The sequence below is a fragment of the Dipodomys spectabilis genome, unplaced genomic scaffold (genome assembly GCF_019054845.1).
Source record: "Dipodomys spectabilis isolate Male_0828 unplaced genomic scaffold, ASM1905484v1 ptg000136l, whole genome shotgun sequence".
NCBI lineage: Eukaryota > Metazoa > Chordata > Mammalia > Rodentia > Heteromyidae > Dipodomys > Dipodomys spectabilis.
The window spans coordinates 8,733,691-8,757,121 of record NW_024870813.1 but is presented as its reverse complement, the minus strand read 5'-3'; the positions used below and the strand labels follow the sequence as shown (position 1 = coordinate 8,757,121).

The 23,431-nt window shown below is 42.2% G+C and overlaps 1 protein-coding gene across 5 annotated transcripts in view; it reads right to left on the bottom strand.

Annotated features, from left to right (window-relative positions):
* Kcnma1 (potassium calcium-activated channel subfamily M alpha 1) overlaps positions 1–23,431 on the bottom strand; it is a 699,649-nt gene that overhangs the window by 141,045 nt on the left and 535,173 nt on the right. For all 5 annotated transcript variants that reach the window (XM_042690241.1, XM_042690238.1, XM_042690240.1 and 2 more), the window contains exons 15-16: positions 16,830–16,939; positions 1,791–1,859 (exon numbers count right to left, since the gene is read on the bottom strand). In XM_042690241.1, coding sequence (XP_042546175.1) covers positions 1,791–1,859; positions 16,830–16,939 — 179 coding nt within the window. The remainder of the gene's footprint in view (positions 1–1,790; positions 1,860–16,829; positions 16,940–23,431) is intronic.

Here is a 23,431-nt window from a genome sequence, read left to right as displayed (position 1 = left end):
CAAAAAGCCTCAGCAAAGCCAAACATGTCCTTTCCACCCTTTTTCTGGGAAAAAAAATACCCTAAAATCCAAATAAATATGGCTTTATAGGGCACTCAAAGAAAAGACTGTTGTCTTCAGGGAGAGCACTGACTTCATTTCCTCAAAATGGTGGCCACAGATTCAAATGATCCATGCACTGCCTTTCCCTCTCTTTCTCTGTGACACCAAGCTGGATGGTAGGGGGCAATTGATCAAGGTTCATGGTACAGGTCTCTCCTGCCATGAAATTATAATCCAGAATGGACAAAAAGAAGAAGGAAAAAGTAACTACTTAGCATTATCAACACCTCCATCATGACACTTTTTGTTGTTGTTGAGATGCACACATCAAGAGAACAGGCAGTTCCACAAAGATTTACTTGGCAACACAAAGAATATCATTTGCAAAATCCTCCTCTACACAACCCCCACCCCATCCCCACGGCACAGGTACAGTGAGGAGGGGCAAAAGTATGGCCAACGGTAACCCCAGCACAGTTACCTTTTTTTTTGTCAAAGAGCAAACGGCCAGACTTGCTCAACGTTTTGCAAATAATATTCTTTACTTCACCAACATAGAGAAGAAAAATGTATTGCTACATATAGATTTGTCAACTGCTACGGCCATGTTCTACCTATGGCCAACAAATCTACCATTTTATCTTCCTTTTGGTGGATTTCAAATTTTGAAAAAGAAATAGCTCAGCATTAGATCAGATTGGCTTCGTGTGCAATCAGATCTGGTAGTTAAGGTAAGAGAAAACATTGGAATGACTGTGTCCCCTCCAGTGCATTTGGGTTTTGTCATAGTAATAGACCATACATTGAGAAGTCTGGCTTTAGTCAGTCATTCATCCAGAACATGAAATCCCCTTAAATGACAATAACAGAGACCCTCGAGTCTTGCCCCGAACTCTCCTCAGTTACAAAGGCAAAAGGCACAGGGCTATCCACACCCTACACTTGTGCATCTGTTGGAACAAATGATTTACTAAAACAGAAACAGATGCTGGATATATCATTTTAGACAACAAAAGCCAGAGCATCTTTCAACCAGCTTTCTTCCAAAACTGTTTATAAGATTTAGGGAGCAAAAATCATGTTTAGTTCATCTGTAATCCATCCAGTGCCCCATCAACCACAGGCTCTGTTAACATGACACTGTCCCCTTCTAACGGTGAGACCCTGTATTGACTGGGTGTTATCTGTGTCACCCAGACCCCATCCCTCATCAGTAGGATTTGCACATAATTAAGTGCAAAATAAATAAATAAAGAGCACTCGTGTCTCTGAGCCCTGCTGTCTGGCTAATTTATATGAAGCTGATACTCTGCCACCTGGATTTCGGCTGTATTGGGAAAAGCACATATGGTACACAATAGGCTGCTTGTAATTTGGCTATGGAGAGAGCTGAGGATCTCCCATCATGGCTCTACCCCAGGCCTGCTGTAATGGAGATCACTGTCCACCTGCGTTTTTGCTCACAGTAGTTCAAAAGGGTTTCAAGAACCGGACTCTGCTTTTACACTTTAAGTGTGACAAACACAAGTTGGAACAATTGAGTGACACCTTGATTGGTTCATCTCCTTCCTCTGGAGAAATCCTTTCTGGATACCCAGTAGGGCTGAAGATGCCAGGCTGGCCTGAAATGTAGGGGGCAAAGAGGTGCTGCATCAGCTTCCAAGCAAGTAACTCACGTGCCAGAAGGAGATAGTGAAGCAACCATTCCCAAAATGCACTTGCACCCTAAGTGCCACAAACAAACTTACCGGCTCTCTCGGTTGGCAGACTTGTACTCAATGGCTATCATTAGGAGCTTTAGCTTCACAAAACACAGCCTGAAATGAAATGGAGAAGTCTCTCAATCAGTGCTTCTGTGTGAACAAAGTCCCATAGTGAACACCAATACAACCTGCCAGCCTCCTGACGCGGTCATTATCCAAAAGGATCCTCCACCCACCACCCAGTGCCCATGAGAAGGGGTGCAAACAAACAACACCTCCCCATCTCCCCCCATGAAGCTCGACTTCTCCCAAGTGATAAGGTGCTGAGTGCGCCACATGAAAATTGAAACTCAGGTCTGGATGTCTAGACACAGACCGCGAGCAGGGATTGGCGCCTGGGGATTTACAGCGGGCCAGATTCATTAGTTACTTGGTTGGGTAGTAAAATGTTAACTACAGAGGGAGGGAGAGATTTGGAGCAGCTGGACCTGTTATTTGGATTCCATTTTGGTCTTTTGTACAAATGGCTCATACTGTTGTTCCAAGCAGACCCCTGTGTGATTTGGAATGATGGTAATAAGACCTAGCCTTGAAGTGCCCAGCACGTGACTAGAGCTGTGCCGCTTCTGGCTTTACCCAAGCTGCCTCACCTTGTCTTCCTGGGGCTTCAACGTGCAGAGCAGGCTGCTCAGAGGCTGGATCCTGCCTCCCCCCCACACTCCTGCAGGCCGCTTCCCCCAGCCCCAATGCCTCCTCTGCTACTGCTTATCTCTGATATATATATATAATATTTAATTTTCAGAACTCCTCCAGCACTCTGGATGCAGCTGAAACACATAGCTGATTTTCCACGGGCCATTTTGAATATTACCTAATACCATGTGGCACCAGACTTCACCCAATGATTGCCTGGCTGTTAAGCACAGTGGATTGCTCCCTACTGGACTTTCCCTCCTGAACCAGAGCAACTTCTGGGAGAGTTCTGGACTTGATGGAATTCCCCCTGATGAATAGTGAATGGACCCTTTAATATGCAGAAGCTCAGTGACCAAACGATTACCATTCATTGGGTTTTAAGTCTAAGTAAACAGTAAGAGGTGACATAAAGTACTTGTTCATAAAGATGTTCGGGGTAGTGTTATTTATACAGAGTGCACACATCAAGAGCAACCTCAGTGTCTAGTAATAAGGTAATGATTTAGAGGAGCCTGGGGCAACATGGTGTTAGGCAACATTAAAAATGACTTTTTAAAGCTGGGGGCTGGTGGCTCACACCTGTAATCCTAGCTACTCAGGAGGCTGAGATCTGAGGATCACGGTTCAAAGCCAGTCCGGGCAGGAAAGTCCATGAGACTCTTATCTCCAATACACCACTAGAAAACCAGAAGTGGCACTGTAGCTCAAGTGGTAGAGTGCTCGCCTTGAGCTGAAGAGCTGAGGGATAGTGCCCAAGTCCAGAGTTCAAGCCCCACGACTGACAAAAAAAAAAAAAAAAAGACTTTTTGAAGAATATATAGAGATTATGAGATTAACAATTAATATTATATAAAAGGGGACTGGGAAGGTGGCTCAGTGGTAGAGTGCTTGCCTTGCATGCATGAGGCCCTGGATTCGATTCTTCAGCACCACATAAGCAAAAAGAAAAAAGCCTGAAGTGGCTCTGTGGCTCAAGTGGTAGAGCACTAGCCTTGAGCTGAAGAGCTGAGGGACAGTGCCTAGGCCCAGAGTTCAGGCCCCATGACCGGACCATAAAAAAACATATTATATAAAAGGGTACATACATGTAAATAACAATGCAATTAGGTGAATAAATATATACTCATAAAAATATAAAAATATATACTCATAGAAATATATATTGATAAACAAACATTTCAAATACAGTAGAATTTTCTACCATGAGCATCATCACTTACGTTTTAAGGACTCATGCGTGTGTGTGTGTGTGTGTGTGTGTGTGTGTGTGTTGGTATTGGGATTTACACTGAGGGACTGGATTCTGTCCTTTAGATTTTTCACTCAAGGCTGGCACTCTACCACTTGAGTCACAGCTTCACTTTTGGAGTTTTGCTGGAGATTAAGAGTTTCACAGACTTTCCTGCTCAGACTGGCTTTGAACCATGTTCCTCAGATCTCAGCCTCCTGAGTAGCTAGGATAACAAGAGTGAGCCATTAATGCCCCGCTTATTTTTAGTTCCAGCCTGATAAAAAGATGAACTGAGTCAAAAGGTAGGGGTGTTCTGATAGCTCCACTAGTTTCTCTACGAGATCCTTGAAGGAAATATTACTCTGGTTATTCAGGCTTCTTTTGATATCTCTATTTTACAAGTAGTAAAACTATGGCCCCTAAAAACCATATAACTTGTATTAGGTCTCTTGCTGGCAGGTTATACAATAGCTTCAACTCCCGTGAAGCTTAATTTGCATTGGGAGAGGTAGGTAGTCAGTGAATAAGCAAGAAATTTCCAGATGATAGCAAGACCTACACAAGAAACAAATAATCATTTTTAAAAAACTAGCATAAATGGGAATAAAGAGTATCTGGACAATGGGTAGGCTATCTATGATGGCACTTCAGAAGGCCCATTCTGTGAGAATACAGAGAGCATAGAGAAGGAGGAGGGAGCAGTCAATGATAAGGGAAAACAGTTTTCTAGGGAGTAGACAAAGCTAGTGCAAAGGCCTTAAGGCAGGCATCAGCTCTGAGTATTTGAAACCAACCGTAAAACCTGCAGGGCTGAAGCTGAGTGAGCAAAATCCATAGTTCAGGAGATTAGAGATCAGAAGTAGGAGAAGCAAGGTCATACCATGGCATGCCACAGCAAAGTGTCTGCAGCTTATTCCAAGCGCATGAAAAAGACATGCAGTCAGTACAACAAGAGCAAGTGTCATCATCAGACAGGCTGGACATGTGGTTTGCTACTTGAAAGAAAGGTGCTGTAAAGGCCTCGGCCTCTCCACATGAAGTGAGATCAACTGCTTCTTCCTACATGCAAGGTCTTGATTCCCTGGCCTTGCCTTCAACAGATAGCCGGATTTCAAAGGAGCATTTCCATCCAGGCATAGTTGGGCTCTCCCACTGATTTGCAGGTTTTCTGATTCCTGCCAGCAGACTCTAATGACCTGGGCTTTGTGCTTGATTATGTGGCTCACTGTAACACCAACACACATCTCCAACAGCATGGGGGAAATGCCCTTATTCATTTCTGTCCCCTAGAGTTCCACTCATGCTCCCTTTGTGGGGTTGTTCCTTCGAGCTTAAATCGTTTTCTTTTTTAAAAAAATCATGTAGCTTATGTGATGTTTATTGGACCAAATTACCAGATTAGGTAACCACTGTCTAATGTAAATAGTAGTTATATGCCAAAAAATCAAGGTGAAAGTGGATCTGAGCTTAGATGGCTCATACAAAAGTTAATTTGTTGATATCCTATGAGTGACAATCATTCCAATTTGAGATTCTAGTAGTTCGTGGGAGCAACGATCTTAATTGCTTTTCTGGACCCAGTCCATAAAAAGGAAGAATGGTTCATAGTAAATGGTGAATCATTTCTTCTTGACAACTACCATGCCATTTACCAACAGGATAGAAAAGGCGAGAAGCTTCCTGATGCAAAAGACAATGAAATCCACACAGCCTCGTATACATCCCTTAGCCTTATTGATGATGGGATCGAAGATCTGAGTGTTTTCTGGTCTTAAATTTATAGCTTCCTGACTTCCAAATTCTTACCTAAGGTGATTCTGCCATAGCCTGATAGAAACACTCTCTTCTTAAGGAGCCCTTTAACCCAAAATGAGCTGTCGCTCACTAGTCACAGGTAGAAGGGGAGAGAGACAGAGGGATGTAAGCCAAGTGAATATATGCAAATGGGGCCCCTTCATGCATTTGCAGACTTGGGCTCTACAAACTGCCTGGTCCTGATCTTTTTACACAGAAGAGGAAAACACAAGTCCTAAGAGAAAGAAGATGAAGAAACTGGCTCAAGGTCAAGTATTTTGTATTAATTTTTTTAAAGAAGTGAAATAAAAATAAGGTCTTGATGCAGTGTGTGGTACAGATGTCTCACCTACGAGGAGATAATTGAAGTTCACCAAGCAGACACAGACTGCTTGGACAGCACAATGTTCTTAAAAATCTGGCTCCTGCCTGTACCCTTAGCTACTCAGGAGGATGAGATCTAAGGATAGGAGTATGAAGCCAGCCTTGGCAGCAAAGTCTGTGAGACATTTATCTTCAATTAACTAGCAAAAAGCTGGAAGTAGAGGCGTGACCTAAGTGGTAGAGCACCAGCCTTGGGGGGGCGGAGCTAAACAAGAGCATAAGGTTCTGAGATGAAACTCCAACACACACACACACAAACACACACACACACACTTGCACAAACACACACATGCACCCACACATGCACACAAACACACACATGCACACAAACACACACACATGCACACAAACACACATGCACACACACACACCACACGCGCACATACACACACAGAGCTGGAAAAGAGACAACAGATGATTTAATAAAAAAATCTGATTTCATATAAAATAAAACATGGCCCCACTAGAACAACAGTCCATACGGCTGAAGTGACGAGAGCTGTGAAGCCTTTAGCTTGCCAGGGGGCAAATGCATTCTCCAAAGTGCTACTCTCCCTACCACTCCTGATTGCTCAGGCCTTCTCAGTCTTCTCTCTTCCTTGTTAACTGCCTGAGCCCTCCAGGGCTCCATGTCTTTAATCCTTGCCCTAACAGATAGACTCTGGGCACTGACAAACTACGCTGAATGATAAACAATGATTTAGACTGAAAGCAGAAATATGGCTTCCCTCTGGGAGTGATCCTGCCACAAAGAGTTGTCAGGGGTGTGGGCTTAAAGATGTAGAAGAGGTCCAAGCCTCTGGTGTGGGAGGATCAAGGAGGGAAGAGCAGACCAACACAAGGGGGCCAATGGGAAAAGCCAGACTCATACGGGTAATAAGGGGCGCTGAAGTGGTTATCCCTTGTTACTCTCTAGATTGAGCCTCTCAAGTACAGGATGCATGCTTTGCTTCTCTGGCATTTGAGAAGTAAAAGTTCATTAAATAACTGGATAAGTAAACACCAGTAGTACCACTTGGATTTCTGGAGCAAAGAAGAACAGACAAAGAGGGAAAACTAGCAACACAGGAAACACAGGAAGTAAGTATAGGACCCTGACACAAAATGCTTTTTAATTTGTGTTGTTTATTAGAAGCCAATGAGTTGAAAAGGAAAATATAAGCTTAGAGTTGGTGGCTCATGCTTGAAATCCTAGCTACTCAGGAGGCTGAGATCTGAGTATCGCTGTTTGAAGCCTGCTCAGGCAGCTCCCTGAGCCAAGTGAGTCACAGATTAACAGCCAAGTTAATCACAGAAAAAGCTGGAAGTGGCTCTATGGCTCAAAATGACAAAGCACTAGCCTTGCACACAATAAAAAGTTCAGGGACAGAGCCCAGACTCTGAGTTCAAGCCCTACAACTGGCATAAAAAAAAGAAGGGAAAGGAAGAATGTAGAATGAAATAACAGCAGTAATTCACTCTGAGAACCTAATTTATGCCTCAATCCATTATGGCAAAATGTAAGTCTAAAATACAGATTTTCTAGAGAGCATGTTACAAAAGATACAAGCCTAAAATAATGCTGTCAGGCTCAATGACCTGGGGTTAAACACTTACTTGTGCCATTTTAGGAAGTCAGGTAAAGGGGAATGGGTATTAAGCCATCTAATCCTTATGGTCATTCTTCTGGCTGGAACTGGTCTGTGGAATGTCAAGGTATACAGGACTGGTGGGAGGTCAGGAAGATCAGGGCCCAGTAAAGGAAAAAAGCAAGAAGGGCTTCACAATATGATAAACAGAACAAAATGAGCCATAAGTTAGCAAGAATTTAATTCTTGTAAAGTAAAATATCCTAAGATGTCCCTTGGAAGAAGTTGTCTGAATGTGAACATAATTACAAGGGAAATCAAATAACTCCTTTCTTCAGGAAAAAAATGTCACTTGTAACAAAAAAGGTCTTAAACGAGCAATCTGCAATAAAACAGTTGTAATAACAAGTTAGATTGCTTTCCTGATAATTGTTAAGTAGAGTTCTACCAAATTTGACAATGACATTATACAAAGCCCTCTATTTTTTTTTGCTAGCATCATCTATTAACGATAGTAGTTTCAATCCAAATGCTCCTGAAACAAAGGCTCTTAAGAATTTGAGTACAACTGTTTCTACCTAGCCAGAGGGAAATAAATTGTTCTTGCCATTAAATCAGCCCCCTTTGAGTGGAAAGCTTACTTGCTGGTGTGAATTAAACATGGAAACCTATCACAGAGTTTGCACCAGAAAGAGTCTGCAAAGATGGGTTTGGAGCTGTTAAAGATGACTCTTTCACCAGGAAGCGGTCAGAGGAGAAAAGTGACCTCAATCATACCCTCCGTCCCTGGCTCCTCTAGAAAACACCTGTCCCTCTCCAGCCACCCAGAAGTTTTAAGAACATCAGGCTGACTAAAGACTCAAAACAGGCATTACGTACACATGATGGATTGGGAAAGCAGGACTGTAGCATCAAGGGGTTAAAATTGAACACATTCATATTCAAGAGCTTTGTTTCATAAATGATAGCTTCTTGAGATAAAATGCCTAGTTACAATACTTGTTTTGAAACTTTGTAAGACTTAGCACCAAGGAAAGAGGGGATTTAAAATGTTTCTGGAGATGTTGTCAAACTTAGCCTGCCTGCCTGCCTTCCCTCCCTCCCTCTCTCTCATCTTCCTTCCTCCCTCCTTCCCTTCTTCTTCCCTCTTTGCTTTCCTCTTTCCTTTCTTTCTTCCTTCCTTCCTTCCTTTCTTTCTTTCTCTCTCTCTCTCTTTCTTTTCTTTCTTTCTTTCCTTCTTTCTTTCCTTTCTTTTTCTCTCTCTCCCTTCCTTCTTTCATTCCTTCCTTCCCTCCCTCTCTCCCTCCTTCCTTCCTTTCTTTTTTCTTTCTTTCTTTCCTTTTCTTTCTGTCTCCCTTTTGGCATTGATACTTGAATTTCAACTCAGGGCCTGGCATTGTCCCTTAGCTTTTTTGTTCAAGGCTGGTACTCTATCACTTGAGCCACACCTCTACTTCTGGCTTTCTGGTGGTTAAGTGGAAATAGTAGTCTCAAAGATTTTCCTTCCCAGGCTGATTTTAAACTGAGATCCTCAGATCTCAGCATCTTGAGATTGTAATTGTCAGCCAGCAGTGCTCAGGCCCAGCTAAACTAGGTTTCATAACAGCTTTGTTAATGGTAGAATGGAAGGGCTATTCTTAAACATATGCAACACACACACACACACACACACACACACACACACACATTCACACACACACACACACACACACACACACACACACACACACACGCCCTCCATACCTTTCACTACCATACCTAAAATATTTGAACTTCAAAAATTTATATTTTATAGCATATTAGCATTTGCCTATGGTATGAGAAAATGCATCTCATATAATTTGCCATTGTTATTAATCAAAACATATAGTGTAAGGAAAATCTGTGTTTGTATTGTATACCCAGCTCCAGTCAAGACCAGCATTCACCCAGTTCCAACTGTACTTATTCCCAGGCCTCTGTATGGAAAATTCTAGACCTCTCTGACTCTGTAGCCTGCCATTAAAGATTTCAGTGGATTTTATGGTTAAATGCTAACACAGAGAAAGATTCCTAGTTCCCTTCTTATTCCAATATCATATCCACCTCTGTATTCCTATATTACAAAATATCCAAAAACAAGTGGATAGACTGGGCCAGTTCTAAGAAAACACTTTTGAAAAAGATGAAGTATAAGCCTTTGTGTACATTCTCACTTACATGGGTGCTCATTTCTACAGCCTGGCGAAAGAAATCTAGTCTACAACAGTTTGGTAGTTTGGTCAGCTTCTTCTTCCTCCACACTCAAGATGGGATGTCTTTCCCAAAACACTAACCATGTCACACCACCTGAGATACTTTAATTATTGGGAAGGGTGGCTTTTGCTTTCTCTGGCAGACTTAATTGTAAGCTTCTTCAAGCAACTGCTTTTGAAAAGTCTGTTGGTGCATTACAACACAGGATAAGAGCATGCTTTTTGTGAAATCTAGGGATACTGACTGTAGATGGGGTAGTAAGAGGATGAAGAATTCACACATATAAACACACACACACACACACACACACACACACAGAGATGATACCCCATCTTGAGCAGCTGGGAACACCTCCATTTGCAACTGATCCAAGGCACAGAATTCCTGCCCTTTAGGACAGCTGACGGAGAATTGACTGGAGTTCCCCAAATTAAATACTCCATATCAAATGTAAATTTTAACTGCTCCATCAACTGCAAAGGGGCAGAGAGACACATCATATTTTTAAATACATCTTTTGTCCTAATCCCTCCTGAGCTGTAAAGCCTGATACAATTAAGCGTTTATACTTGGCAAGTGGTGAGTGACTGCCTAATAGGCTCACCATGAGATTCGGAGCCTGGAACACGGTGTTCTCCCCACGGTCAGCCGAATTGCTGAAGCTGTGCTTTTCTCCAGCTCCTTCTGCCACCTCCCTCCTCTACTCATTACCCACCTGAGAGCAGGGGAGTGCATCCTCACCCTCACAAGCTCTTGTATTGAAAAGATTATCACTCCTTCCTCCCAAAGCAGTATATGTGGAAGTATATCTGATGTGATTCTTTCTTCTAAAGGGAAATCGATGTGCTCTCACTGGCAAATCCCAGAGACTTGTATGTTCAGAATATTCTGATGGACTGTGAGACCTCCTGTTCCTACTCCCAGTCCCCCACTTCTTAGAATACCCACTCCCCTCTTTCCCTCCAAATTGAATCCAACCTCTTCACAGGGCAAAGGGCAATTGAGGGCTAGCCTCGTTTCCAGAAGCCTCTTCTGGTCATTCCCATGCGAGGACACCCTAGAACCTTCAGTTTCTACACTCTACATGTCCCCCAGCCCCACACACATCTGGAATCCCTGCAGATGTATACTACTTCCCTCAACCAGCTGACAAACTGGCACTGAAGGGGGAACCAAATCCTTTATTTGATATTTGTAAGTATAATTATTAACTCTTCACGTGCATGCACATGACCAAATTGCAAGTTTCCCCAGGACTGGCTCTAAGCTCGGCAAAATTGTGGAAATATTCCCAGTTCATTAAATATCTAGCCCATTGACTAGTGACAGATTGACCAGAGAACTTACTAAATGATACTAAATGGAAGCTAGGTACAGGTGGCTCAGGCCTGTAATCCTACCCACTAAGGAGACTGAGATCTCCTTAGAAGCCATTAGAAGCCAGCCCGGGCAGGAAAGTCTGTGAGACCTTTATCTCTAATTAATCACCTAAAAGAAACTGGAAGAGAAGCTGTGGTTCAAGTGGTAGGTCACTAGTCTTAAGTACTAAAGTTCAGGGACAGCACCCAGGTCCTGAGTTCAAGCACCAGGACAGGCACATGCTCATACAAAAAAAAAAAAAGTTAATAAAAGTGAGGACTATTATAATGTATCTTTGTAGCTGCTTCTATGTCAGGGGTATGAGCAAGAGACGGGAGAGGAAGAAAGGATATAAATTAGCGCTGAGAGCTCTGAAGGCCATTCCTATTTTCACAGATGAGGAAGTATGCACCAAGCCCAAGGTCAGGCAGCTGAGCTGACACAGGAAGGAGGTACACATTTTGCCCCACATCACATCTCCAGACAGTGGCTGATCTGGGGTTTTGACCCCAGTCCTTTGTGACTTTCACCATTTATATATCACAAAGTGATCTCAGATAGCATCTTAGCCCTTGCTTTCCTACTGCAGGCTGGGCACTGGCCACCTAGATCCTTAAGGCAGCTTGCAGAAGACAGTGGGGAGCGAGATGGAAAAGGGAGCTAAAGATGGCTAGTGTCAACTCTCAATAGGTATCAATAGATAGCCTTCTCTCCTGTACATCCTTGAGCTCTTCTGCTGCAGTGTTACTGCCACAGAGTCCCAGGGCCAAGGGGGCTCGGCAAAACCAAGAGCACATGTTCAGGAATGACTGGTTCTTTGTAAGCAAAGAGAATATTCTTCCCAGCATCCTGGGAAGGTAAAGGCCATGCCCACCAAAGAAGCCCAGAGATGATGACTTTGAGGTAACACCTCAAAAGCCCCTTGATTTCCCTGGCCTTTTCTGCTCAAGGGCTTCTTTGCTCTTCTCAAGCAGAAGCTCCTTTGCTTATCCAGTTAAGAGAGCTGACCATGGGCATGGAAGGATTCAGCTCCCCACTTCTTTTCCCTATACCGGTTAGGATTAGGCATGGAGTATGGGAAAGGCAGTCAGGGATTTGTGTGGCATGGCAGAGGACAGACTCATTCCTCCGTCCCTGGAGACTGCATAACACCCTATGCGAGGAAGAAGGGGCTGTAGGCAAGAAGCACACATAGAGATCTCAATCTTAACACAAGCATGCACCATGAAGCCCACCTACAATGGTAAGCATTGGCTAGCACATTCCAGCAGTGGGCTGCAAAATAGAGAATGAGAGTGAGGGGGAGGGGTGAGATGAAATAGATGTTTCCAGGCCTCAGACTTGGAATCAGACTTGTGCAGTTTGCTGGTCAAAATGTAGACTTTTCAGGACTTAACCCAGCTATCAGCATCTGGAGATGAAGCCTATATATCCCTCCATAGTAGAAGCTCCTAGGAGTGAACTTAATGAACTATTATTCAACTGGCACATACTCCAAGTGGCTCCTAATTGTACAAAGACTCCATCTTGAAATCCTGGTTCCATTATTTGCCCTCCAAATGGCTGACACAGAGTACCTGTGTCCCCTGAGCCACAGTACCCTTGCTCATAAAACAGAGACAGTTACATTAATAGAAACAACACAGAACTGTTATGGGGGAGTGGATAAATGAGAAAATGGAAAGAAAAGAAAGTGATTTTACATTTTGTCTAAATTAGTTTCTAGTTTTAAGACAAAGACATATATTTTGATCATATACATGGTTGGCCAAAAGTGCTGGAATATACAGTCAACATATGCAATTGATGGCTCATCATTGGCATGAATTTGTGTGTGTGTGTGTGTGTGTGTGTGTGCGCGCGCGCACGTGTACATGCACCAATCCTGGGGCTTAACTTAAGGCCTGGGCACTCTCCATGAGGTTTTTGTTCTCAAGGCTACCCTATCACAATTGAACCACAGCTCTCCTTCTGGCTTTTTCTTTTCTTTTCTTTTGGTGGTAGTTGGAGATAAGAGTTCCATGAGCTTTCCTACCTGGGCTGGTTTCAAAGCAGGATCCTCAGATCTCGGCCTCCTGAGTAGCTAGGATCACAGGTAAGAGAGCCAACAACACCCACCGGCGAGCTTGAAATGTTTTTAAAAGCTAGTTTGGCCTCTGCTCCTCCCTCCTCCCATCTAGCCCACTTCCTGCTGTTTTGGGAAATGACTTGAATTTCACCTACAGATCTGTCTCTCTTATCTGTTCCTTGAGTGAATTTCTCAGCCCCTGAGAAAGCTGCAAGCAATCCCATGCAGTGATCCCAGCCTGTAGGGTGGCACTCTGCCCGCCCAGGGGAAGAGTAAATTTATTTCTTCTCATGCTTTTAGACATTATTGGCCACATATTGTTTTAGTGCGGCACGTAATTACAGAAACTGCTCTGAAAAATCTGTATATTTTATCTGTGCTTTATTATACCCAGATTACGCGCTCCCCCCGCCCCAATTCTTTTTTTTTTTCAATTCTCCACGAACCAGCTTAAAATATATTTTGGCATCCTTTATGTCATCTGGAAATTGAATAGCCAATTCGTACTGTAATGAAAATACTTATGCGCCAGCCCGGTGATGTACAACACTACACTCTAATTACGGCTGTGCTTTAATTAACCTGAATTGAAGAGTGTTATCATTAAACTGCTGGTAACTTTGAGTTATGGCTTTTCTTTAATTTAAAGTAGAAAACACAGATAATTAAGCCTCCAGATAATCAAATGCTTGAGGAGAGCTTCAATGTTTTGGGATGTTCCTAAATCTCATTAAGTGTCCTTTCTTTATTGATTAGTTGCACCTCTGCCGAACCATTGCATTAAACGAATAATAGCACTAAGTTGAATACATTCTCACTCCCATCAGAAGTTGCTTTTTTTGTATTGTAATGCAGAAGCTTTACCGAACAAATACTAAATTCTCTGACAAAAAGATAGGTCTAAAAGATTCTCCCCCCTGGGGACATGTTCTAAATAGGAAAATCAATCAAGGGAAATATTGGAGCAGTCTCTAAATCCTCTAGACCAGGCTGTTGAACTGAAAGCCAGTGAAGTCTCATACCACCCAAAAGATCAAGGTTAGCAAAATTGCCTGTCTACACAGGCCTGGGATTATTGACGGAAATTTGACCTTGTTTAAGACATTAGGGTAGGGGGTAACTATATATATCTTTGGAGCCAGATAGCATTTAATAGATGTGCATATCCTTGGTGGCCATCTCAGGCTTACAAGAGGGGTCAGAATCTAGTTCTTAAGTGAAATGTCAGTGAACATAGCCTGCCATAGTTCCAATGCACCACTGTGCCTATCCCAGTTGTAACCTCTAGGGGGAGCAGTCCTCACCTATTTTAGGATGAACTAACCCCATATCCAAGGTCAGAAGAAGATAGTGGTCATGTCCATTTTTCATATATGGACATTAAATATGATGACTGCATTTGCTTACCCTTCCTCTCTCCATTTATCAGCCACCCTACCCCTTGACCTCAAACCTTCCTCCATGACACAAAGAAATGACATTTTGTTAAAGTGTAAATTAGTTGTTCCTCCTCTGGGTATACCCCATTTTAGTTTGTTTGTGTATATAAGTATACAATATTTTAATATGTAGTTACAATATTTTTAAGGTGTAGTTAGTATTTAGACCTAAATTCTACAGATGAGGAAAAAACAAACAAACATGTGTCCTTTATCTCTCTGAGCCTGATTTACTTCGCTTACCTGAGGGGATGGGTGGGGTTGAAAGAGAAAGGGGAGAATGATGAATAGGTGACATTAATCAAGATGTGTATTCACAAACTGACCTGTTGGATTGGAACCCCTTTGTACAATTACTTAAGGACGATAAAAGATTAATTTCAAAGTAAAAGAGAGGGTGACAGGAAACACAGAAGTGGGGGGGGGGGCTGTGGAGAAACTACTTTTCACTCATAAATACTAGAAAACACACTGGGCAAACAAGGTGCTTCATGATCCTCACACTTTTAACACCATAGACCCCCCCCCCCCCTTCCCCTACCACATATGCTATGCAGCTCAGACCATTTCTGTGTCACACACTTGCAGCTTCAATCACATTTAGATAATGCCAGATTCCGTTAAGTCCTGCTATAAATCTGGATTTTCCAACCTAGGCAGGATGAAGTCCAAGGAGAAGAAAGCTCCTTGGAGATAGCGTCAGTGTCCCAGGTCCCAGGGCCTCTGAATGGTTAACTTCTTCCCACAGTTTAAAAGAAAAGAAAAGAAAGAAATAGCTCTCCAAGAAAGGAACACATGGGCATTACAGCAGGGCATCCATTTTCAGAAAATAACTCCTTCTGAATCAATTACCTATTCACTTTTCCAGTCCATTTAACATTTAAACTTTCACTTAGAGACAAGGGTAAACAGCCAAACTATTTTGGAGTGCTTGGGGCCTGGTCCTAGGGACTGGCAGAGAACACCTGCTGTGTTCACTGAGAGGAGACTTCTAGGTAAACAGAAGCAGCCCTCCCCCTCCACCAAGGAGAACAGGACAGAATAACCCAAAGGAGCTCAAAGCTCCCCGCCCCCCTTTAATGTAAAGGGTGCTCTGGTTTCTTTGCACACCTTCAGACATTCCAGAAGCTAGCCTTGGTTCCTAAGTAAACACAGAGCACAAGGAAATGGCCTTTCTTCCTCAACTCTAAGGCTTCTCAGATCCCAGTTTCTTCTCAGGTTTTAACAGTGAGGAAGGACGACAAATCCTTCACAAGGGGCAGTGGGTCATGATTAAAGTCCCACCACCACAAATGAAATTACGTTTTCATTTAGTTTAACTTGAACCCAATTGCTGAGGTTCTAAGTAGACAGCCCAAGAGAGTATCATGCTTCACTGGGGACATCTGGAGCTCCTGAGGCTAGGTCAACTCCTAAGTGACCACTGTTTAGCCTGGAGGACTGTGGAAAGCTGTGGCTGTCAGCCTCTGATCTATCTGGTGCACCAACCAGTCCAGGAAGCTAAACCTTGATACTCTATAACATGGCAGGAGGGCCATGTAAGAGCTCCATGGCTGAGGCCTTTTCCAAGCTCTCTCTGTACACTTGGTTCAACATTTCTTCAGTCCATGATAAAAGTACTCTTCCTTGCAACTTGGTCTTTAGTGTTGCTATAATGTGTCTTGAGTAGATAGTAGATTAAAATATTTTTATCCAAGGACTGGAAAAAATTGGTTTCGCCCAAGAAGCTGGGAGTGTGCTTAGCATGTATTAGGACCTAGGTTAAATCCCTAGCAGGAGGAATGGAAGGGAAGGGAAGGGGAGTGAAGGGAAGGTAAGGGGAGGGGAGGGAAGGGGAGGGAAAGAAAGAAGGAAAAATGAAGGGAGGAAGAAAGAAAAGTGGGAAGGAGTGAGGGAAGAAGGAAATAAGGGAAAAAGGAAGGAAAGAAAAAAGAGAACATAAAAATGAAGAAATGAAAAGGGAAAGGAAGGAAAGAAGAAAATCAGAGAGGCACAACTTCCTAACAACCTTCATACAAATGTCTAGGACACAAGCATAATTCAAAATATGAAAGTTAAAAACAATTGATAGGTTTAGTACAAATGATGCAGCCACACCCACGATTCTCAGGCTTGCAAGAAAAATGGGAGTTGGTGGATACCTTGAAGGTAGGGACTGTATCATGACCACCTTGCTATGTGTCAAACAAATGCAGAGCTGAATGCCCAGGACCCTCCTGAGTGATTACCAAGTGTGCCTGAGCAAGTGGCAGGCAAGGGTGTATGACACATCCCAAAGAGCCAAAGAACATCCAGTTAACTGTCACTTACTCACAAACAGTAGGGAAGGACAAACCCACGAAGGCACTGGAGAGATATTCTGTGTACATTTCATTGGAGACTCCTTCCAAGTAGTATTTCTGCCATGTGTCTTCTTCAATCTAAACAAGAACACAACAAGACAAGGATTTAAAGTACAACCATTGACTCTAAGAGGAGAACTTGAGTTACAGCCTGACAAACCCAGGAACACACTAGTTAGACAATGATGACCTTCCTGTCTTATGACCTTCTTAGCCACCAGAAACACTTCCACAGCATCCACTGGAAGTGTTTAATGATGTGGAGCACTCTCTTCAAACACTACTTGTTCTTAAACCTGATCCCTTTCTCTTTCTTTCTTTCTTTCTTTCTTTCTTTCTTTCTTTCTTTCTTTCTTTCTTTCTTTCTTTCTTTCTTTCTTTCTTTCTTTCTTTCTTTCTTTCTTTCTTTCTTGGCCTGGGTACTGTTGCTCAGCTCTTCAGCTCAAGGCTAACACTCTACCACTTGAGCCACAGCACCATTTCTGGTTTTCTGGTGGTTAATTGGAGATAAGAGTCTCACAGACTTTCTTGCTTGGGCTGGCTTTGAACCATGATCCTCAGATCTCAGCCTCCTGAGTAGCTAGGATTACAGGTGGGAGCCACCGGTGGCCAGCTAACCGAGCCATTCCTTTTTTTTTATTGTAAAAATATTGTGCAGAGTGGTTACAGTTACATGAGTAGGGTAATGAGTACATTTCATAGTGAGCATTGTTACCTCCTCCGTTGTTTTCCCCCTACCATCACTTACTTCCCCACCTCCCCAACTCCTTCTCTGCCCCCCCTGACATTGTAAAGTTCGTTTTCAACATAGTGTCCTGTATATCTCATCGTCACATTGGGTCAACCTGCATCCCCATTTAAGCATTCCGCTATACCCCATCCCCTCCCCAAATTACAAAAATGTATATACAAGATGTAGAACACCGGAATCAAATCCAGTGAAAACAGGGGTTATACCATGGGGGAAGAATATACAAAAGAAACAAAAGAATCACATAGTGCATTATAAGTACATTAAAAACAATAGCAAGAAAGAAAAAATACCTGTGTCCCTGTCTTGGGGTACATTTGGCTTAACATTATCTCACGTGGTCATATGTACATAACCTTTGACCTTCTCTGCATGTCCATTGTAAACAAGGGAAACCATGGGACCTATGTTCCTTTGGGCCTGGCTTACTTCACTTAATATAATTTTTTCCAAGTCTTTCCATTTCCTAACAAATGGGGCAATGTCATTCTTTCTGATGGAGGCATAGAATTCCATTGTGTTCATATACCACATTCTGTTGATCCATTCATCTACTGAGAGGCATCGTAACCCAAGCCATTTCTATAGTTGTGGATTCATGGTACTCACCCACAATCATGATGGACACATCAATGAATTCAACATTTTTCAAAGAGCAATTTTGCTGTCTCATCCAAAACTTGTGTCATTATGTATTTTTAAATACAGCAATTCCGTGTAAGTGTTCATAACAAACATATAAGCAGGGAAATACACAAAGATATGTGCAAGACTATCCTTTCTAGTCATGACAAAAATGGAAAGAAATCCACAGGTGGCATATCTATACAACAGAATGCTGCAAACTGATGAAAAGGTTACGATAGAAGTATCTGTTCATAGAAATTTAAGTAACATGTACACTCACAAAATAACATGTATATTCTAGTCCTATTTTTAAAACCACAAAAAATACTAGAAAATTTTATACCAGAACAAAGAGATTCCTGAGTGCTGGAATGATACAGATTCCTGTAATGTCTTGAGGCTTTTAAGAGCACACATATATTACAGTGAAACAGAACAGTTCTTCTCTGGGGAAATAGATTTTTACACTCTACCTTGAATATCATAACAAAAGTGCGCTTTTAGAGGGGTCTTATACCAAATTTCATTGTAGTAAGTATCTTTTCCTAACTAAGCAAGTTGAGCTGGCTTTTTCAACACATTTCTTTATGCTAGGCATTTCTGGAAGGATTTTTATAGTGGAATCAAACTTTGAAAATAATATAGCAAAAGAGGGATGGAGGGAGGAAGGGAAGAAGGGAGAAAGGGAGGAAGGAAAGGTGGAAGGATGGAAGGATGGAAGGAAGGAAGGAAGGAAGGGAGGGAGGGAGGGAGGGAAGGAAAGGAGGGAGGGAAGGAGGGAAGAAATCAGGGAGGGAGGGAAGGAGAGAGGAGGGAGGAAGGGAGGGAGGAATCTTTAGGATGCCCTTGAGTTGAGGATCTCTCGCTGTCTCTGTCTCTGTCTCTCTCTCTCTCTCTCCCTTCCTATCACCTCAACTCTCTGTGCCAGTATTAGGGCATAAACTCAGAGCCTGGGTACCATCCCTTAGTATTTTTGCTTAAGGCTACTGCACTACCACTTGACCTACAGCTCTACTTCCAGCTTTTTGGTGGTTAAGTAGAGAAGCTTAGAGACTTTCCTGCTCAGGCCGGCTTTGAACCACGATCTTCAGGTCTCAACTTTTTGGATAGCTAGGATTACAGGTATGTGCTGCCCAAGTCTTTCTTTTTTAATTGTGGGCCTCAAACTACAGTTCTTCCTGCCTCTGGCTCCTGAAGTTACTGTGTGTGTCACCATACCCTGCTCCTTAACCACCACTTCTTCTGTTCTTATGTAAAAGTATCTTGCCCATGACCGATGTCTCAATTAACTGGGCAAAACGTAACATGTGGATTTGAAGGAGATGTGGGTGGAAAGCATGAGAGAGATAGCCATCATATATTGGGGACACAAGACAAATGTACAAATGAACCAAATGCTTCCCACTTCAATGCTATTTGTCTGCTTTGTCCACAGTCTGGGTGGTTAGATTGTAAGGCTGACTTCATTAGAATGAACCATTTTCAACCTACTCTTGCAGGTTAGGTAGTAACTGTGATGCTGCTGAGTGTGTGGGTTATCCACAAGTTGGTCTTTCCTAGAGTGGGGTCTTAAAGAAAAATAATCACAACCATTTCTGCTGCGAGACAGTTTGATTTCAAAAAGTTAACTGCAATGAGTTCACCTACTCATGAACTTGTGAATTCCTCCAATTCAAAAATCTCAATAATTTGCTTTCAGAAAGATATCTTTTTTCCCCATTTTAACTGATCTGAAGAAATTTTAGTATGTATTAGTAAAAAATTTTACAACACAGAACTTTCAGGAGAGCACTATGGTCATAATATATTTTGTTTGTAAATAGGATGAGATATGAATTATTTATTGTCTTACAACTTGTGCTTAACACCAAGAACGTGACAGTGAATAGAGGTCTCTGGAGAAAGTGAAGACATTTATGGTCACTGAAATTCCCCTTTTACAAATGACAGACCTCCTGTCAAAGCATAGAAGCATCAATTCTATGATACAAAAGTGCAACCAACCCAACCTACAAGTTCCTCCTGAAAATAGTTGCATGCTCCTCTCCACATTGGCGTTGTCAACGTATTTTTAACTATAATGTGAAGACACACTACCCAGCAGGGGGAAAAAAATGAAGAAAAGGGGCCAAAATGACTAGGAGAAAGGTGCCAAAATTAATTTTCCAGCCATTCAGCAATCAGTCAAAGGCAAAGCATTTCCTGAGGCCACAATTCATCCTCTGGTTGTCATATCATACCCCAGCTGTTTCCGAAGAACGCCCAGCAAGGATGAGCAGGTGGTGTGCTGTGGGTTCATATTCATCAAATCCACACAGCATCATCAGGAAGGAAGGGGAATAAGCCATTGGCCTAGCTTGTCTACCCCTTCCATGGTTTTATTTATCTACCTTCCATTATCTAATTTTTCAACCAGTCTAGTTTAACCTCACAAGCAAAGGGTTTTAACACCACTCCATGGGACAGTCTGCCATGGAGCAGATTTACTTTCCCAACTGGAAATATCAGCCCTAACTCCTGGCACAATCTTACCTTCCTGATTGCCGGTTCTGTGTGTGTTACCAACGATCAGTACGTAATGATGCCTTTTATTTTTTTATGCTTCCTTTGATTAGAGAGAAAGTGTGTTTCTCTAATGCTAACAGCCTGGTGAATGTGAACATTTCAGCTTTCCTGGCTGAGGTCTGTTACAGTCACTGTGATTTCTGTTCCCAGTAAAGAGTCTGAAGAATTCTCTCAGTTAAAGCCAAAACAATTCTGATAAAACAAAACAACCATCTATGGCTGCCTCTGGAGCCATACAGTGAATCCCCAAAATTATCATACACCAATCCTTATTTAATTGAAAGCAAGTACATTGCTTTAATCCATATATATGCATATATATAATGCATAGCAAACATAAAGACCTAAAGGGAAATTGTAGAAACCAATGAACATTATGTTAATAGCTGCACTAAGAAGAAATGAGTCATAACATCTACATACTAGGGCTGCCCCAAATGGAGAGCAGGGGTTAGTGACTCTGCATTTTATTACATTTATTATTTTAAAATAATCTTTCTGAATTCTCAGTGAATTGTCTTCTAAAGGATGCAGTTTTAAATCACAGCAGTGTTTAGAATTAACCTAAGAATGGATTTTCAGATATATAAATCACACAACACATTGCCACAGTCCTTACTAATGTGACAGTCTAAAACAGAGTTCAGTGACATGAACTGGCTAACATTAGTTTAGATGCTATAAAAACCTATTTATTCTGACAGAGATGAGACAGCACCCACAGAATGTGTCATGCCCCTTGACTTCAATAATAAACTTGGAATCCGAATTTATGTGTTCTTAGCTGACCACCGAGTAGACTTGTTAACTAAAATGAGTGGGATCTTTTACACCCATTCCTTCATGGTGCACTCATGTTAGGCACTGGGGAAAATCTGATGGAGTGATGCAAACCCTCATTTGTTGCTGGGGGGAAGAAAAACAATGTTAAGGAAAATAGGGCATTGTCCAGACTTCACCAAGCTGTTTGAACTCTCTCCTCTATTTCCTTCTGTGCTTTGGGTACCTATGAACTTTGTCTCCATGTTGATCAAAGAGCATGTGGTTATTTCTTTCTAACCCCTTCCCAGCTTGTGCACTGTTCAGTATGAAGAATCCTAAGACCAACTCCAACTCATAGGATTAAAAAAATCAAACGTGAATCATGTTTGCTAAGATCTGCATGGTGCAGCTCACAGAACAGCTCCCTGCACGGCTTTCTGGTGTGGAGTGAACCAGTGATTAAGTGGGAGCCTGAGGAAGAAAGCAGAGGAGAATGATGATTTGCACCTTTCCAGAATGTACTTCCTCTCTGTGCCAAATGGCCTATCACAATTCTGTGCTTCTTGGATGAGGGCTCAGGTCAGCAGCCTTTCTGAGAGTATAGCACTGGTTTTCAGGGACTCCATAACAATTTGGCATTTGTGATTATGGCCTATTTCACATCACATTTTCCAGAAAGAATGAATAGGATGAAAGGTTCTCAGATTTTTTTCCAAAAGCCTCAGAACAATGTCAATTAAAACAAATTATTGCAGATTTGATGTATTGCCAGCTAACTGGCTGCTTCAGCAGAGAATGAGTAAATAAACAACTCCAAAGATTAATTTGGGAGGTGGACTTGAGCCAAGTTCCTTATGCTCCCAGACAAGTGGACTGCAGATTATCAAATGAGATTTCTTCCATCAGGTAATATGGGGAAACAAATCAAAAATCACATAAGGTTTAGAGAGAAATTACCAGACCACACCACAGGCAAAAACATTCAAATACATGGCATTTTCCTCACAACATCGCTTTAACCCAGACTATTTGTGGAGAGATAAGAAATGCCAGACAATACAGCCAAGCACCAATGACTCACACCTGTAATCCTAGCTACTCATGAGACTCAGATCTGAGGATCACAGTTCAAAGCTAGCTTGGGCAGCAAAAAGGCCAGAAGTGGAGCTGTTGCTCAAGTAGTAGAGTGCTAGCCTTGAACACAAAAGCTCAGGGATTAGCACTCAAGTCAGGTCCTGAGTTCAAGCATCCAGTCAGATAGACTGAAGATAAAGAAAAGTATGTACAAAGAGAACCATGCAAACTTTGAAAAAGAATAATTACCTAGGCAAGAGATTAGTGTTAGTTCCAACCGATAGTTGTAGGTTTTTTGTGGTTTGTTTTTTCATTTGTTTTTACTTCTTTTGTGCTGGTATTGGAGCATGTACTTAGGGACTGGGCATTGCTTTTTCACTCAAGGCTGGTGCTGCATCTGGAGCCACTGCTTCACTTCTGGCTTTTTGTTGGTGAACTAGAGATAAAAGTCTTAAGGACTTTCTTGCCTGAGCTGTTTTTTGAACCATGATCTTCAGATCTCAGCCTCTTGAGTAGCTAAGATTACAGCCATTAGATACCAGCACCCAACATCTATTTTGCTTTAATGGAGACTGGAAATACTGAGGAGATGAAGGGCTCAGAGTGATTAGGACAGAAGCTACTACACAGCAAGTGCTTTCTGGGTTCTTGTTGCCATTTGCTGTTCTCAGAGTATCTGATTCTTCTAGTATCTAACAGTAAAGCAGCCATCAGAATGTGAGCCCCTCTTCTTCGATTGCAGGTCCCTTAAGATGCTCTTCTTCAACTCTACTTTCTAGAAGAAGGAGAAA